General features: G+C 31.2%; 2 protein-coding genes across 3 annotated transcripts; one reads left to right on the top strand and one right to left on the bottom strand.

Annotated features, from left to right (window-relative positions):
• The first annotated feature begins 151 nt into the window (after window positions 1–151).
• LOC119670969 (succinate--CoA ligase [GDP-forming] subunit beta, mitochondrial-like) lies at window positions 152–1,923 on the top strand. 2 transcript variants are annotated; one of them, XM_038081429.1, is made up of 5 exons: window positions 152–251; window positions 316–378; window positions 458–599; window positions 666–765; window positions 836–1,923. In XM_038081429.1, exons 2-5 carry the CDS (start codon window positions 331–333, stop codon window positions 1,803–1,805), a joined length of 1,260 nt encoding a protein of 419 aa, XP_037937357.1. In that variant the 5' UTR covers window positions 152–251; window positions 316–330; the 3' UTR covers window positions 1,806–1,923. The 2 variants fall into 2 exon arrangements, with proteins under 2 accessions (XP_037937357.1, XP_037937359.1); XM_038081431.1 differs by lacking the exon at window positions 152–251 and having other exon boundaries at window positions 258–378.
• Window positions 1,924–8,821: 6,898 nt separating this feature from the next.
• Window positions 8,822–12,624, bottom strand: LOC119672845 (calphotin-like). The gene is made up of 2 exons (XM_038083998.1): window positions 12,500–12,624; window positions 8,822–10,054 (listed from the first exon to the last, which is right to left on the bottom strand). Exons 1-2 carry the CDS (start codon window positions 12,612–12,614, stop codon window positions 8,970–8,972), a joined length of 1,200 nt encoding a protein of 399 aa, XP_037939926.1. The 5' UTR covers window positions 12,615–12,624; the 3' UTR covers window positions 8,822–8,969.
• Between the last annotated feature and the right edge of the window lie 1,428 nt (window positions 12,625–14,052).

Here is a 14,052-nt window from a genome sequence, read left to right as displayed (position 1 = left end):
AACCAAAACTTTTACTATCAGATGATGATAGGTATTTGGCAATACACGAAGCAGCTGTGTAGTCAAAATTGTACATGCGTTATACTAACTTCAACATCAATTACTTATTAATTCAAAATGCATATATCCGGTTACTTTTAAACCACATCAATAGCGCACATAACTCAACTGAACTGTGATCTTTAGATAAGAGGGCAATTAACGTTGGTCTTTGTTACGTTATTTTTGTTTATTATCAATTGTGTCTTCCAGTAAGTAAACCACAAATTTTTAATGATATTAATAGCAAATTAATTGATCAAATTAAACAAATAGCTACACATTATTAAAATGCTAAGAACCGGAACTGCTGCTGTACTTCGACATGTAAACAAAAAGGTAAGGTTATGCCGGACAAAAACTTCATGAAAACTTAAATAAATCTCATACTAATTTTATAAAATTTTACACTAAAAAGGTGCAGTCTGTGCAACAAATACGTCATTTGAATTTACTTGAGTTCCAGAGTAAGGATTTGTTACAGAAGCATGGCGTAGCTATACAAGAATTCAAGATGCTCGATGCCACTACTGCTGATTTGGAAGTTGTGAAGAAATTCGGTAAATTTAATTATCTTGTAGTTGTTAATTTTTATGACATAATTAGTTTTATTGTTTTATCAAAAGAATGTCCAGAGTACGTTGTCAAAGCACAAATACTAGCGGGTGGTCGTGGGAAGGGTGTATTTGATAATGGTTTCAAAGGCGGCGTGCACATAACCACAAAGTGAGTCTTGTGTTATCTTTTCAATAAAAACTCTTGCAAATTTTATTTACTTTTTATTATAAAATTGTAGAAAAGATGACGTTTTATCATTAACTAAGAAAATGATTGGCAACCGCCTCATAACAAAGCAAACTCCAAAAAATGGCATTTTGGTTAAAAAAGTAATGGTAGCACGCAGTGTAAATATTACACGTGAAACGTATCTCTGTATTTTACTTGATCGTGAGCACAATGGACCTGTACTTATTGCTTCACCAGCAGGTGGCATGGATATTGAAGCTGTAGCTGAGGAGACACCAGAAAAAATTAAGACCGTACCACTAGATATAGATAAACCCATACCAAACGATGTACTTTTGGATGTTGCAAAATTCTTAGAATTTAAAGGTGCTTCCCTGCAACATTGTGCCAATGAAATACAAAAGTTGTATACGCTTTTCAAAGCTGTGGATGCTGTACAAATTGAAATAAATCCTTTGGCTGAAATCGATACCGGCGAAGTTATTTCAGTTGATGCTAAACTAAATTTCGATGATAATGCAGCTTTCCGTCAAAAAGAAATTTTTGCTATGGACATAACAGAGGAGGAATCCGATCCACGTGAAGTCGAAGCAGCAAAACATAATTTAAATTATGTAGCAATGGATGGTAATATTGGTTGTCTTGTTAATGGCGCTGGCTTAGCTATGGCTACAATGGATATTATTAAACTTAATGGTGGTGAACCAGCTAATTTCCTTGATGTTGGCGGTGGTGTAAAAGAAGATCAAGTGATGAAAGCCTTCCAAATACTAACATCAGATCCAAAAGTTAAGGGTATATTAGTTAACGTTTTTGGTGGCATTGTAAATTGTGCTACTATTGCTAATGGAGTTGTGGCCGCATCAAAAACACTCAATTTAAATGTACCACTGGTGGTGCGTCTGGAAGGCACAAATGTAGATGAAGCACGAAAAATACTTAAAAATTCTGGTCTTGCCATACAAACTGCTAAAGACTTAGATGATGCAGCACAGAAAGCTGTTTCCGCATTAAATTAAGTTCTAAATGCTGTCAAACTGCCCAATTCCAAATTGTTCAATAGGAAATGACTAACATTTACATTATTATAGACATATAAGACCCATATAAGATCGTCCTTGTTCTAATTTTAAAGAAAAAAAATTTTATTTGATTTTATAAAAATAAATTTTTATTATTGTTAACAATTCAAAAAATATTTATATATCACAGTGTTTAGAATAGATATAAGACTTTTTTTACTAACAGTATGATTAAAGAGATATGTAGAGAGAAATAATCATTTTATAATCAAATAAATTTAAATTAAAAAATGATTGCTTAACTGAATATTATCCAATTAACAACCAATTTTTTAAGGTGAGACTAAAAAAATATAGAAAAGTATTCATACCTGTTGTGAAGAACAAAGCAAAACTATAAATCATCTCCCCTTCACACAGATACAGCATTCTCTTCGAGACCAAGGTTGTGCTGCAGAAAGCTTCCATACCGGTCCCTGTCTAACATTTTTCAGAAAGAACGGCGACTCCCCCGTGCAATAAGACTTATCCCTATCTCTATCGAGATCAGGATACAGTTAAGTGCTAAACAGTTACTTGTCATTCATACACACTTCTATTCCTAACGTGTGCCCAAACTACAACTTTACTTCCCATGACGTCGCACATCTGTTCTCTTGCTTCACTGCACACATAAAACTTAGTCCAATCGACCTTTGGACTAACCTTATTGAATTGACCAGTATCTCCACCTTGTCACAGGTTGGTTTGAAATTAAATTCCACCCACACCCCCAGCAGCTTTTAAAATAAATATTCAGGGATGAATATATAATACGGTAATAGGTACAGACATATAGAGAATATTGGATCTAATTTATAACTCTAAGAATGTTTTGGGAACTCAAACGTTTGTGATGGCGAGAGCACTTCATGTGATCGAGTTGTCTTTATATGTTAATGAAACCTCTGAAAGAATAGCAATGTAAATCCTGGTCAAGTCGTCTTTTGGTTTAATAATGTTGAAATCAATTTAACAGAGATTAAAGTTTGAAACTATGAGATTGAAATTCGAAACTATGAAGCCAAACACTACATCAGTTAAGTTAATATGAAGATAAATAGTGAAAGAAGTTTTGCCCCACTGGCGGTTACGCCGGTTAAAAAAAAACTCCGTTTAATACTTTTTTATATTCAGAAACATGACAAATTATATAATATTAGAATTATCTAAACTTAAGACAATTCTCCATCTATCGTGAGCTTTTAATAATTTTAGTATAATTTTATAGTAAATTATGCTCAAACTTTTCTAAAAAGATGTCTTCATTTTGTTTTCCGTGCTTTTATTTAAATTTTCCATAAACAATGGGAAATATATTAATTAAATATTTATCTTACATCTATATCTTGATTTTTATCCTGAGCTTTAATGTTTCTTAGATAAAGCACTTTATCTTATTTAAGAAATTTTATATCCAGTCTTTATACTAGATAATACACTTTGTGCTATAAAATTATGCGCAGACATTTGTAAAGCATTCAACAGTCCTTGTTGTAGAGTTTTATAGATAAATTTAATATTTCTAGAAACCGTAGTTTATACTTGTGCTAAATTATATAAATAGTTTGTTATATGTAACATTTAACAGAAAATATAAAAGGAAAAAGATTCATCGCTTAAAAGCTTTCAGGTTGATGAAAGTTAAATATACAATACGAAACTTTTAAGAATTATATGAGCAAATCTACTAATTATTTTTAAATAATATAATATTAGATTAAAAATATCTGAAATATTAATTTAAAATATTAAAAAACAAAATATATTAAAAATGTAAAGTTAATTTTCTTGTTTCTATTGTTTATATACAATCCACCACACCAAATTTCGTATCGTTCAAACTTTTGTTCCTTTGATTATTATTTAAGATTTTAATAAGATAAAAAAAATAATTAAGTGATTTTGAGTTATTTTAACGATTATATAAGTTTTAGAATGTAGACAAAATCTGATATTTGTAATTTATATAATGTAACATAATCTTATATAGTCGAACAAAGCAGAAAGAACTTACCTGACTTTTTGGACATTGGAACATTGAGAAAAGCGATAAAAAATGATGAAGTGAGAGGAAGATGATTTATTATACAAGAAGAAAGAATCGGTATTTACGCCATTAACCGTGTCGGATTGTCTGATCAATTGAGGTAGTATTGAGAGTATCATATTGGCTGTTTTATTTTCTAACTTTCATTAGATATAGATACATTTTCCAACCGGGTGGTCTGATCCAATGAACAGCATAGTTTTATTGGTGAAATTCCTTGAAATTCTAATGGAAACATTTATCAGCGAATTATATTGATACGTGTATTAAGAGCACAAGGTTGTCAAGCTTTCAAATTAGGTCATCATGTTACTCTGTCATTCGTTATCAGTATTTCAAGATATCGAATTAAATATACGTGCTGGCAAAGTTATGGATATCCTCTCTATCAGTACTCGTAAATGTTGAACATAAATTGTTTGCGAAATCATTTTTCCATGGCAAAGATCTCAGGTAATTTAAATACTTTATTTGGGTCATAAATGAAAATGTTGATAGATGTGTCTTCAACAAGTCTAAACTTAGATTAATTACTTTTTTCGAATAGCTATTCGAAAACCCTCTAAATTTTAAAAATAGCTTCTCTGTCGTTATAAGAAAGCTTTTACGACAACACTATTAAAAACTTTATTAATTACTTTTTAAAGGTAAGTTTTAAGGACACCTATACCTGCAAATCTTGTGAAATATAAATGGTGAAACAATCGTCCATTTCATCTGCTTGTGTTTTATGATTTTTAGGAAACATATCGAGTATATTCATTTGAATTTTGTTGAATTAAATAAGGTCTAATGTCTTTAACCAAATAGATATTTTTAGATTTATCAAATATAATGGTTTTTATAAATTTTTTTATCCGTCTATAGGTCACTTTTTGTTAAATAATTCAACGTTTATTTAATATTTTTTAATATATTCTATACTTCGACTCTTCTTGAAAGTCATAATCAGCATCATGATCTAACATAAATTAATATTAATAAAACTATGTCTACGTCATCCTCTTTATGCTATTGTCTATATTGCAATTACTTTAACTGTAGTTAAATATTGGTACCCGTCTAAGTTTATGGTACGAAGATTTGATATTGTTTTGTGGTAACAAAGTTAGAAATCATGCACTGAATCCAAAATAAAATCTTCCTCGCTCTTTTAATTAAAATAATAATAATAATCCTATAATAAACGCCCTCCTTATCTAAAACTAATTTTTTCTTGTTAGAACTAACAATTTCTTTTAGGGTAAATATTTCTTGCTTTTATTTAATACAAATTTTAATTGAAATTTGTGGTTCCTATCTCCTTAACTGCGTTAAAAAACTAAAGTAAATAAACGGTTTACCACCTTTATACAATATTTCCCTCTCAATAAAACGCGGACAACTCTTATTAATTCAGCAAAAATTCCAGCAGTTTTACATTCTCTCTCTCTCTCCCTCTGTCTCACTCATAAGGGCATGAATATTTTGGTCTAAACATCTGATAACAGCATCACATCACAACCCACACTCATTCACACACTCACCCACCCCAAACACACACAAGCATGTTCCACCGAAACACAAGAACAAGCACAAGCACACCACATGCAATCAAAACAAAACACACAAGGATGCAAGAATTAAAAATTGCAATACAAAAGGTTGCGCCTTTTATGCTTTTGTGTTTTGTTGGCTCTTCTGAAAACATTGTCAGCCTCTGACCCTCCCACACAACGCACACAACGCACACATGCATCGCGTACGCAGTTGGTTGCAAACTTATATGGAAGATTATTCGTTGTTTTTTTACGGTTTTCTCTGCTGTTTTTTTTTAAAGAATAAATTCCACTTTGTGTAGTGGAAAAGGCAGCAATTTTCCACTGTTGGCTTGCTGGCCTCTTGTCGGTGACGCTTAAATATTGTCTTTTTCAGTGGCAGCTTGCGTTGGCCTGCGTGTTGCAAATATGAAATAATAGCAACAACAACTACAACAACAATTACAACAGAAATAATAAACAACAACAGTTACAAAGCATACGACATACCATACTATACATCAAGGTTAGTGGGTTGTGGGGTTAGTGCGGAGGGGGCGATTTGAAAGACTCTTCATTTCTTGGCTCTTGTTAGAGACTACGGAAGTGAGCAACAATGTTAACACTTTATTTATTTACAGCGCTTTGGGCGTTAAGGATGATGTTGGCAGCAGCAGTAGCAGCTTCAGTTAATTTTTATGCAACAAAAAAAAAAGAGTAAACGAGAAAAAAATGTCAGAAGTGTAACAAAAAACAACTAAAAAAAAAAAACAAAAAAAAAAAGGTTTTGCTTGAATTTTTTTAATCCTTTTAGGCTTACATTTTGTTTGCTTGCTGTCATTTTTTTTATTCTTAAAATAAAAAAACATTAAAAAATCCTTAAATCTGTTATGGTTTAATGGCTTTAGAAATAATTTTTTACAGTTCTGCCCATAGACCGACCGATTGACGGATGTAGGCAAGAGAGTCTGTGAAAACAAAATAAGTTATTATAGGCGGCACAGATTTAATGAGACATAAAATAACATTAAACAAAAAAAAAAAAGGTAACTGACATTGGACTTTTTTTATCTAAACATAACCAAGATCCATAAACTGAATACGTTTAGTAGGAAATTTAAAAGTACCCAACCTGATGACCCATAAGTTGATTTTTCATATAAAATATTATTAAAGCAATCAACTCCATTGAAATTATATTTGTTCTGCTGCTTAGATTCATCAAAAATTTAACGAGGTGTTTAATTAAATTATAGTTATACGAGGGCGGTTTGATAAGTCAGTGACTTTTTGAATAAAACAAATTTTTTTCTGCAAATAAACATTTTATTTTTCTACATAATCACCTTTTAACTCGATAGTCCAGCGTTTTTCTAATTTTCTTATTTCCTTCAAATAATAGGTTTTCTCAAAGCTCTCAAAAAACACGCGTTTGTTTCGGTAATGACTTCTTCATTCGACTCAAATCTCTTACCTCCCAGCCATTTCTTTAGGTTTGAAAACAGAAAATAGTCGCAGGGGGCTAAATCTGGAGAATATGTTGGATGGGGTAGCAGTTCGTATCCAAATTTGTGGATTTTGGCCATTAATGCTTAATCAGCACACGAAGTCACTGACTTATCAAACTGTTCTCATATATATATATAATATATAGTTAATATATCATTTAAATAAAAATAAAAAATATATAATTTATTTTTTATATTTAAAACATATTATTTTATTAAGATATTTTCTGATATTTCGACTATCTTCGATAGTCATCTTCAGGGAAAATACAAAATATAACGCTATAACAAAAAGTTATAGCGGGAAAAATAACAAATACAATAATATTATTATGATTATAATAATAAAAATAAAAAGAGAACACAAATTATAAAATGCATAAACAATATTCTGTGTGATTTGTTTATAATATAAACCTATAAGCCTGAGCACGTTATCCGTAACCGTTTTATAAGTTAGTATTTTTTTATTCGGAATTTTTAGTATTGAAAGCATTTCCAGAAAGTACCTTCTATTTTGTGCAGGTCAACCATACTGTCAGTTCTTAAAATCGACCTGGTTCAAACCGTTGAAGACACATACCAGATGCTTCAACTAAACCGTAATCTACGCAGCACTACGGTATCGGTGCTTACCACTCACTGCATACTAGGAACACATGCTATTAGAGTGGCTCTACCATTAATGAATTTTGACGGGATTGTGAATAAAGAAGATAAAGAGGAAGCTGTACTCCACCATATATGTCAGTAACCATCATTTGCTAGGAAAAGTTTTGACATTTTTGGTGCCTGTTTTTTCCAACACTTTATGGCTGCAGAGCTTCGCTTTGCTATTAACAGAGAACTCCTATTAATTTCTATTCTATCTAATCATAGTAATAGTCAGAAATTTATATTATAAATTAAATCATAAAACTTATTATTATAAAAATTATAAAATAAAAATAATGACGTCAGAAGATTAAATATTTTGGAAAAATAGTATAGTAATATGCACTTACTTTATCCTTATATAGAATATATTGACCCAAATTTCTGATAAAATTTCTAAAAATATAAAGATCTGAATATTTCGAAATATACACTTAGAGGGAAAATCTGGAAACTTAAGATGAGGACATGTCAAGATTGGATATTTTCAAAAGACTAGTACAGTGTTATGACTAATTTGTAAGAAAAAATATTTATACCATAAAGAACTAAAATAAAATATTTATTTTACGTCTCTACTTTTCGAGAGAAGCTTCAATCCTGTATTCACATCCCAGCCCCTTGGATACTGCCTGATACCTAGATGTGTGAGTATCTCATACTGGATGATATTTGAATCTTGAAAATATGGTAAATATAACAACAATTTATGGACTACTTATATTAATTATCAGATAGATTTCTAGACCATTTTTTGAATTTATCATGACTAAGCACGTGTATTGTCTTTCTAGAAATCACAATTTTCTTTACTGATTGAGTTTAATTGTTATCAAATCATTATTGAAGTAGTTAAATTAAATTGTTTTAATATTAGTTTAGTTAATTTCTTTGACATATTTGAATATACTGGCTCATTGTTGAATGACTCTGTTGCGTTTCTTTACTATCGACTCGTCCGAAAAACCCCATCACCTCAACTGTTAATTAATCTTTGTTGTACTAATATTATAATGAACACACAATATATATTGTATTTTTATAAATTTTTATAAATATTCAATAACAATTTTTAAAAACATTTATGTATCTACATATAAAATTTGGTTCGGTTCCGTTTTTGTGAAAAAATATTTTTTCGATACAGTAACTTACTATGTCAATATTTATTTATCGCTTGTTTCATATATTTTTATATATAGAGTTTAAATATGTTGATTAAAAATATTTTTTATTTGTTTAACATTCAAAACACATTTTAATTTGTCAAACTGACGTCATCATTCTTCATCTATTGAGTTTATAACTTTCGGTTTAATAGCATTTTAAGATTTCATATGTCAAAATTTTTACTTTTCAGATACTGCAAAGTTATTGCTATAAAACCGAAAGTTTAGAATAAAAAAAAAGCGAAAGCAGCAAAAAATAATATTAGAGCTATATCCGCCTGTTTGGCTCTACGATCAGAGTTGTTCCTATAGAAACCGGAATCTTTGGATATGACGACAACTTTTGGGTTCGTACCTGGAGAAGCAGCAGGATTTGCGGGTACAGCTGCGACTGGTACTTGAGGTTGCTGACCTATACTAACGACTGGTACAACGGGTACTGCTGGTGGGAGAGCAGCTGGTGCTATCGGCGCTGCAGCAACAGGATTGTGAGCTACAGGTACAACATGTGCTGGTAACTGAGGTTGTTGCGAATTTTGTACTGCTGGTACATTTGCTACTGGAGTATGCGCCGCTGCAGCTACTGGAACTTGGGCAACTGGTACTTGCGCAACAGGAACATGTGCTGCTGGTGCATGTGCAACTGGAACCTGTGCTGCTGGAGCATTTGCTGCTGGAACATGTGCTACTGGAGCATGTGCTGCTGGAGCATGTGCTACTGGAATTTGTGCTGCTGGAACATGTGCAACTGGAACCTGTGCTGCTGGAGCATGTGCTACCGGAATTTGTGCTGCTGGAGCTTGAACTGCAACTGGTTGAACATTTGCTACTGGTGCAACTGGAGCTGGTTGTGGTGGTTGAACTGGAGCTGGTATAGCTGCTGGTTGACCATGCTGCCCTTGTGTAAAAGGTACTAAAGGAACTGATGGAACAGCTGGTGCTGCTGCAACTGGTGGAGCTATTGGTGCAGGTACATGTGCAACTGGTTGAGCTGATTGCAGTACAGGCATACCAGCAGGTGCAAATGCGGCTGGTGGTATTGGTGCCGGTACTGGTGGACATACCCATTGTACAGTTTTAATATATCTTCGTGGATCTTGTGGATCCGGCTCTGTCTGTGTTTGTGTATAACAACCATTTGGCTGTACATTTCCTCTTTCAATTGTTGTTACAGGTTTCACATCAGTATTAGGGCTCGCTTGTTGTATTTGTGGCTGTTGTTGTTGTTGCTGCTGCTGCTGTTGTTGGTGATTGGCCACAGCACGACCTAAAAATGCACCAGCTAAAGCACCACCTAAGAGTCCAACTCCTAATATTCGATATAATCAGATAAATTTTATTAATTAATTATATCCGATAATTTACTAAATGTAAAAATGTTAGTACGAATAGTCGTGGGCTTCGATTATAGTAGTAAGGGAATATCAAAATTTTTTAATATCATTTATTAATAAATTAATTAAATTGTGACTATTAAATAATTTAAATAATTTTGCAATTTCAAAATTTTGGTAAAGTTGAGTTTTGAATATTATATTTTAATATATCTGTCATTAATATTATATATGACTTGAAAGTTCTTTAAGGATAGGGTTAGGGTGTTCATAATCTTGTACACAATCTATCTATTTCTACTCATTGTTAACAACTTCTAGTTGGTAACACATATTGTAACACATATTAGTTAAAAAATTTATTTATTATCCTGCTCATAAAAGACACGAATAGATCTATCATCTTGGCTTACCTGTACCAAAGACCCATGTATGTATTTTTCATAGCTTCCTTTCTATCAAATAACGTATCTAAGTTTGTCTGATAAGTAAAGAAAATAAATGGTGTCTTTTTTTCGGATAAGTGGCCCAAGCTCTGTGACAGATTTCATTTAGAATTTAATTCGTTACTAATGTTCGAAGTATAATCAATATATTTTATATTAAATTTTTATGTATATAAAAAAATATATATATACTAGCTGACCCGGCGAACGTTGTTTCCCCTTGCAATTAATTTTCCTGGCTCAGCTGAGTTATAATATTTGTTGTTATTCAACTTATCCTTTAGCATTTTAATGCTAAAATTATTTTGAATTGATTTTTTCTTTTGAACTACTTATGTTACAAATATTTTCATGCTACTTCAAATCCTTATAAGCACTACATTTTACATGAAAAAAGGTTTTTTTAATATTATATTAACAGTTTTATTATGGGCTATAATGTTAACTTAAAGCTAAATCATGAACAATATTTTTTGTTAGGCTATTTTGTACGTATATATGTATATAGATCAGAAGGCTTAGCTTGAATTTTGAAATTGATTTCATCGACATCTAAGTTCTTGGCAGCCAGAATCGCTCTACTTTGAAGCCATTGATGGTTCTGATAATTTTGATATATGTTAGGAAATACGTTTTCTATTAACTCCTCTTCCGAATTAACAATTTTATAAACATTTTCTGGCAATTTAATAAAGTGCGTATTTTCATGAAGACTTACGTTTCCGTTACCAATATCCAGCAATTGTTTGGCAAACAGTTCTGCTGCTAAATCGCTCTGTAGTCCAACACGCATGTTTTCGGTAAGTCGCAATATATGGACACTTCGCCACAAAATGGATGATTTTAGGCAAACATTGATTTTCAATTAAAGCGCCTCCAAAAAGTCTACAGTTGGCATTTAAATCTTTAAGTGTTCATTTAATGCTTCCAATGAATATTTATGTGACATTGTGCATTCATCCCAAACAATGATGTGACATTTTTGAAGTACTTGAGCCATATTTAAATGTTTTTTAATTTTGCATACCCCATTTTCACATGAATGTATGTTTAGTGGCAACTTTAGTGCCGAATGGGCTGTTCTACTACCATCTAACAATGTCGCAACGATTTCAGATGATGCAAGTGCTAAAGCGATATTTCCTTGCATTCTAACCTTTGCAAGAATGACTGAAATTAAGAAAGTTTTTCCAGTTCCACCTGGTGCATCCAAGAAAAAAAGCCGCCTTCTTTTTTTGCCGCAATTGCGTTCGAAACCCGATCATAAATGACCTTTTGTTGGTGCGTTAAGATTTGTTCGCTTCTTGTAACAAATTCAACCAAATCTTCAGAGCTATACTGAAATTCGCGCTGCATATCATTGTTTAATAGATCGGTTGCCAAACGATTTATAATGCGGAATTTAAATGCACTTAAGCTATGCAACGGCAGTTTTACGATTCATTTTAGAGATTTTAAACTTTTTAAACAAATCAAAGTAAGCATGAATAAATTTTAAATTTCTAATATAAAAGTATATGGATACCAAAAAATAAAAAATTAATTAAAAAGACATTATCCTGTGGGCCAAATTGTGAATCTAAACCTTCCTTGAATCCACTTAAACACACACAAAAAATTTCATCAAAATCGGTTCAGCCGTTTAGGAGGAGTTCACTGTCAACACACGTACAGAAGAATTATATATATAAGATAAATATTCATATATGGGCGTGCTTTGTTTATAGTATATCAATAGATTCCAAGGCAGTAGAACCTGAGAACGACCACGCAATTCTTGGTGTCGAATCATAAACAGTGAAATAAATAAATCGATAGGTGAACTGAGATATATAGCTCGAAATAATCAAACTTGGAAAACTTTTGTAAGAACTCTTTGTGAATAGGCTAAGTTTATACAATCAAATATTCTAGAGAACATGCTATAATAATAATAACAAAATATTTATAGTCACTTATAAAATCTTGACTTACCAAACGCTTTTTTCTTTCCGGGTTTTGGTTCTGGAGCTCCATATGTGACATCTATATTAAATATTTGTAAAACTAATAGAACTATAAAAATTCTTGCAAAGTATTTCTTCAACATTTTTTCTTTAATATCCAAACTTTTTCAAATCTGCCACTATACTAAACTGCCAAAAATATCTAATTTCAATATTTTACTAATTTCGACATTTTTAAGTTTATGTGCGCAATATAGTTTATTTACCTAGATACTCTCTTACGCTATATTAAGTCATCATGATTTGTGTTCTTAAATACAATATGAAACTTATACCTATTGATGTCTACGTCTATAGAACCAACCGTAGGTAATTTAAAAAATTTCCTTACCAAATTAACTATTATTTGTTTAAGAAACAGTTGTTTCGAATTTTTTATTTGTTTCCTTAACATGAGTTCTAAGTATAAATATGATTAATCTTTATATTGTATATATAATATTTGTAAAAATATTTATAAATACATTGACGTTTTAATTATTAACAAAATAAAACCCTTTGATTTTGCCGTTTTGCATACGTTTTGCACACAAGTGTACTTCCATTAGCTTCTATACTCTTTTTATTTTTGATTTATTTTTTATTTTAATTAAACTTAAAACATTTATATTTATTAAACTACAGACTTATCACAACTAATATTTTATCTTAATTTTAATTAAAAAATTTATTCATTATCCTACTCACAAAAGACACGAATAGAAATGTCATCTTGGCTTACCTTTACCCAAAACACATACCCATGTCCTTATGTGCATATGCTAATGCTGTAACTTTTCCGAGAATCCTTGACTGGAACAATATGAATTTTGATATATGTGCAAAGATGTTGCAAAATTATATGCAAAATTAAACAATAGAAAAACTTCTTCATCAGAAATGTGAAGATACATACGTACACAAAATCATTCCATACAAAAAATTGTATATTCATTTATACATTCAGATATTTCATTTTTATTATCATATATATGTAGTCATATATATATACATAAATATACAATATATAAATTGTATTGTACATAAGTTTTGGGCAAAGGAAATAAAATATTAAGAGCTGTTAAACTAGATAGTTTCTGCAAAGACATTCATTTCGGTACTTCGAAAAGTAGTGTGGAATATTAAAGGATATTGTTCCTTGTGTGAGATTTGTAATATTAAAACATTAAGATTTTAATAAGTAATAGTTTGAGCTTATTAATTTTTTTTTATTTGCCTTTTACTATATCATTTGTTTCTTTGGGTATCGGGACATACTGGCGTACGCGGTAACGAATACTCGGACTAACTAGCCAGAAAAGGAGCAACCACACTGATAATGGGACCGGAACCTTTTTGTGGACTAGGACATAGTACACTCTTTTTTCTTTTAACAATAAAGGAGAACAATCTAAATCACTTATTGGTACCTATGACACTAAGAGATGCCAGAATTATATGAACCTATCAAAAGAAAAACTTAGAATGATCATAGGTATCTTAACAGGGCACTGTAAACTAAAATAAAACCTTCCGACACTG

This window comes from Teleopsis dalmanni, chromosome 1 (genome assembly GCF_002237135.1).
Source record: "Teleopsis dalmanni isolate 2A chromosome 1, ASM223713v2, whole genome shotgun sequence".
NCBI lineage: Eukaryota > Metazoa > Arthropoda > Insecta > Diptera > Diopsidae > Teleopsis > Teleopsis dalmanni.
The sequence above is the reverse complement of the archived record's forward strand: the minus strand, read 5'-3'. Positions and strand labels throughout refer to the sequence as shown.

What these genes read in the sequence shown, in the direction of transcription:
- LOC119670969 (XM_038081429.1), top strand. Translation starts at nt 331, where the DNA reads ATGCTAAGAACCGGAACTGCTGCTGTACTTCGACATGTAAACAAAAAG. An exon ending in TTCGACATGTAAACAAAAAG is followed by an intron (nt 379 to 457) that starts GTAAGGTTATGC and finishes TACACTAAAAAG; the next exon opens with GTGCAGTCTGTGCAACAAAT. An exon ending in GGCGTGCACATAACCACAAA is followed by an intron (nt 766 to 835) that starts GTGAGTCTTGTG and finishes ATAAAATTGTAG; the next exon opens with AAAAGATGACGTTTTATCAT.
- LOC119672845 (XM_038083998.1), bottom strand. Translation starts at nt 12,614, where the DNA reads ATGTTGAAGAAATACTTTGCAAGAATTTTTATAGTTCTATTAGTTTTA. An exon ending in CGGAAAGAAAAAAGCGTTTG is followed by an intron (nt 10,055 to 12,499) that starts GTAAGTCAAGAT and finishes ATCGAATATTAG; the next exon opens with GAGTTGGACTCTTAGGTGGT.